Raw genomic sequence first — 4,538 nt, forward strand, 5'->3', positions numbered from 1 at the left:
GTTTCTTAGTTCAAATGCTTTAAAAAGAGATTAGGTTCATCCAGCTGTCTTTTGTTTGAGGGAAGTACATAAATGAAAAAGTTGAAAGAATGTAACCAGCTTAAATACTAACTGCCTGCTGTGTCAACAAGACAAGTTACGTGACACAAAGCAGCTTTCACACATTCAGTCTGGGCCTCGGATAGGTCTAGTGCCACATCTTGTCTAGAGTTGTCCATAACTCATTTTGGAAATTTCCGGTGGAGACATGTTGAATTGTCACACAAATATATCATTATATTCTAGTACTTAATAGCTCCTTCTCTTGAGGTGAGGTTATCCATCCTTATTTAGCTACAAAGTCTTTGTTTTTTTGGAATGGAAGTTTAGAGACATGGAATCTATGCTTTGGGATAAGCCTAACTAGGGGGTCTCCAAGGACTCTTTTTTTTTTCTTTTTGCTATTCTTATTTCTGAAGCACAAGATTATAAATACAATTTTCTTTGAGGCTCTGAATCTCTGAATTTTTCAAAATGTGAACCAAGTAATGAGCAAATTCAGATTTCTAAATAGCAATAGTCTTTATAAATTTATAGCAAGGTCTTTGCTAGGGAAGGTGATATGTGGCTCGGCTGTCTCTTATATCTCTCTGAGCTCTTTGCTTGCAAGAACTGTTCACGGGGTAGGCAGTAGGTGAGGAGAGGAGGCAGCACAGTGTGCTTCAGCAGCCAGAGCTGAGGGAGACCCTCCCAAAGGTAAGGGGCTTAGTTCTTCCTGAGATATCAACGTAGCAAAGAGGCCGGAACCACAGAGCCAGTGAGCTTCCAGCTTGCAAGGCCGTTCGCACATGCCACCATGGCCTGAGCAGGGAGGAAGACACAAAGACACACTGAGGGGCACGACACTCTAATGGTGAAGAGGGAGGCCTGTATCTCGGAGATCTCCTTCCCTGGGCCAGCGAGAGTCTCAGTTCTGTTTTATATAGTCCTCCTGCTAATTGAAGTGATCATTCATGTATATATTAAAAGCAAAAAGGAAGGCCAATTATTAGCCCAATTCACAGGGGTCCCCAGGTGCCATCTTTGACAAGAACAGGGTAATATTGATGGGAGCCCAGAACAGAGGGAAAGAGTGGCAAGGGTTGGGGTGGTGAACTTCAGGATTTCTAAGTTATGACATCAGAGAGTGGCAGGACTGTTGAGTGACAAGGAATGGGCTGGAAGGGGTATTGCTGGCTACAAACTTCACAGCTTTTGCAGTTTTTCTCATGTGCCTGGTGGCCCTGGTCTGCCTTGTCTCCATTCATGCCTATAGGATGCATACAGTGCTGGAACCTATTAGGATATGTAGCCGTGGGAACAAAATTACCTAGGATAAGAAGTCCTCTCATTTCCACCTACCCCCTCTGGGACACCTGGACTCTACCAGTGACCTTTTTGAAGGCAGCTTTCACATCCTTGTTCCTCAGGCTGTAGATCAGAGGGTTCAGCATGGGGATGATCACAGTGTAGAAGACAGACACCACCTTGTCTTCCTCCAGGGATTTTCCTGAGCCGCTTCGTATATACATGAAGATGAGGGTCCCAAAGAAAAGGGCCACAGCGGTGAGGTGGGAGGCGCATGTGGAGAAAGTCTTGGCCCTACCCCCTGAAGACTTCACCCTAAAAACGGCCTTGATGATGAGCAGGTAGGAAATGAGGATGACCAAGGCATTGGCCAAAATCACAAAGTTGCCAAAGAAGACAATGATGATCTCAGTGTTCGTTGTGTCACCACAAGCAAGCTTCAGCAGGGGCGGGAGGTCACAGAAGAAGAAGTTGATCCGGTTGTCCTCACAGAAGGAGAGGGAGAAGGTGCACGTGGTTCTCAGGATGGCCCCAGACATCCCACAGACATAGGCTCCCAGCACCAAACTCCAGCAGATTCTGGGATCCATGGCCACAGTATAGAGCAGAGGGTTGCTAATAGCTACATAGCGGTCATAGGCCATCACTGCCAGCAGGAAACACTCTGTACCTGCACAGATGGTGAAGAAGAAGAACTGGGCAGCACAGCGGCCATAGGAGATGACCATTTTACCTGTGGTCAGCGTGGCCAGGATCTGAGGGGTGATGATGGAGCTGTAGCAGGCATCTAGCAGGGAGAGGTGGCTCAGGAAGAAGTACATTGGGGTGTGGAGCTGGCCATCCACTCGGATGAGTACCACCATCCCCAGATTCCCCAGAAGGGTGACAAGATAGAAACAGAGAAAGATCAGAAAGAGGGGCATCTCCAAGTTGGGGTGGTCAGTAAAGCCTGTGAGAATAAACTCGGCTGCTGTAGTGAGATTATTCTTGGCCATGGATTCAGCGTGGACTGTTGGTCTGAGGATGAGAACAAAGTAAAATAACAAAACAAACAAAACAAAATTTTTAGAATCAGGAACAGAATCTTTTTCTCTATGGTAGAAGATGAGTTTATAATTCTGAATTTAGGTATAGAGTTGTTTTTTTTTTTTAATTTTTCTTTAGAAATCCTGAACCCGGCTGATTCTCCTTGAGCTTCTTCTGCATTGTATGGAGCTGAGAGCCCTGAGTTGGTGCTTCTGATTCAAATTAATTCTGCTTCATCTTGGGGATTCCTCTGGAGATACAAGACACGTGATTCTCAAGTTTGGAAGGGAGCAAAGTGACATGTATTCTAATCCCATCTGGGGCTGGAGTCCCTCTCCTGCATACCCCGTGTGGTCATTTAGTTGCTACATGAGCCTCCATCTGCAGACAGCTCCACCGGTAATTCTCTGTTTTGGACCTGGATTCTTCCTCTCTGTACCTTCCACCCACTGGCCTTGGTTTTATCCCTTCCAGACATGCAACAATTTTAATCTCTTCTTACCATCTGTTCAGAAGGTGGGAGATGATGATCTACTCATCATGTTGAATAATTCCTTACTGTATACATTGACATATTTTCCTTCTTATTATATGATTATTCAACCAGGCAGTTGAAATTTCCTGGTCAGTTAGTGATAATTAATAGATACAAGTTTTTTTCTTCCACGTTAATCTTTACCACTCCAGCTCAGAGGTCAGCATCTTCACAATATTATTTATTTATTTTTTATCATTTAGAAGATCATGATTATAAATAATATGTTCAAACTTATAGTCTTGCTACCTTTTAGTTATCTGACTTTAGGAAAGTTATCTAACATGTTTGTGTCTCAATTTCTCATCCATGTTGCAGAAAATGTGTGCCTATATCATAGGGTTATTTTGGACTTTAAATAAATTAATACCTGTAACAGGAATCTACAGAGTCCAGCTGTTGAAAGAGCTGAATAATGCTAGTTAATCTTATTTTTGCTATTATCATCAGTCTTAAAAAATATCTATTGACTTCTTGCTCTGAAAGATAATGCATTCCCTCAAGAAAATTTTGTTATATTGCAATTTGTCTCTCTTTAAATAATATATTTGTTTGTCTCTCTCTCTCTCTCTCTCTATATATATATATATATATATATATATATATATATATATATCCCTATGTGTGTATATTTTTTTTTCTTTCAGTAATTGAGTAAATTTGGACTCTCACTAAGGTGAAAAAGTCATTTCCCTATCGTTTCTTCTCTCTTCCTTTCTACCCCATTAAAACAAACAAATATTTTATTCCATTTCATGTGACAATGTTTTCTATTCTAATTAGCTCTTTTATACTTTTCTATGGGTTGATTATGACAATAATAAGAGGCATTTCTCTATTATTATTACATGCTTATCATACACTAAAAGACTAAATAGCATGATAGAATTTGTAGAGGAAGCAATGTCACTAAACTTTAGCTTGAGGACAAGCTTTCAAATATCAAGTGAAATGAATGTTCTTTTCTTATACTTTACCAGATGCTCAAAATAATTATATTTAGTTTGTTTTATATTTGAGTCATGGAAATTTTTGCATTCCCTGTAATTTTCTGTTGTCACTAGGCACAGATTGGGGTCACATCAGAGTGAGTGTGCTTGTTGCTGGCCCCTTTCCAAGTCCAGCCAGAATCCCCATTAAAGTGCCTAAAGTCCAAGTGATGCTTGAGATCTTTGCTTGGAAATCAGGATTCATACCTTTTTTCTTCAATGTCATCTCTACTGTTCTAGAACTTTCCATATGCAATATTTTATACATCCTGGCAACAATCCTACTGGACAAGTGACATTTGTCTCATTTGTGGATGAGAAACAGATCAGACATGTAAAACTATCTGTTGACCTCACATGTGGAGGGGCAGGGTCCTCATCCAAGACTCCTGATTCCATTTTCTTACTTTGCTCCCCTGAACCATTTCCCTGCCTTCTAGTACCACATCCCCAACTCTCTCATGTTGGCATTTGCTAATTCAGAATTATTGAATCTATAACCAGATCTATAAATATCAAAATTAGTTTTTAATAAATTCTTTTTCGTTAGTACAACTATTAACTGCTCTACTACACGGGATTGCCATTTTGATAAGACTCATGGTAGTAAAAACTACTTACTCATCAGAATACCTCTTTTTCACTTTCTTTCATACATTCTT

At 40.8% G+C, this 4,538-nt stretch overlaps 1 protein-coding gene across 1 annotated transcript; it reads right to left on the reverse strand.

The window, feature by feature from the left end:
- Positions 1-1,376: 1,376 nt before the first annotated feature.
- On the reverse strand, positions 1,377-2,321 carry LOC308634979 (olfactory receptor 9I1; the record flags this gene model as incomplete). The annotated part of the gene is made up of 1 exon (XM_081269223.1): positions 1,377-2,321. The coding sequence occupies one exon, from the start codon at positions 2,319-2,321 to the stop codon at positions 1,377-1,379; it is 945 nt and encodes a 314-aa protein (XP_081125349.1).
- Between the last annotated feature and the right edge of the window lie 2,217 nt (positions 2,322-4,538).

The sequence above is a fragment of the Spermophilus citellus genome (genome assembly GCF_964194105.1).
Source record: "Spermophilus citellus genome assembly, chromosome: 2".
In the NCBI taxonomy this organism is placed as follows: Eukaryota; Metazoa; Chordata; class Mammalia; order Rodentia; family Sciuridae; genus Spermophilus; species Spermophilus citellus.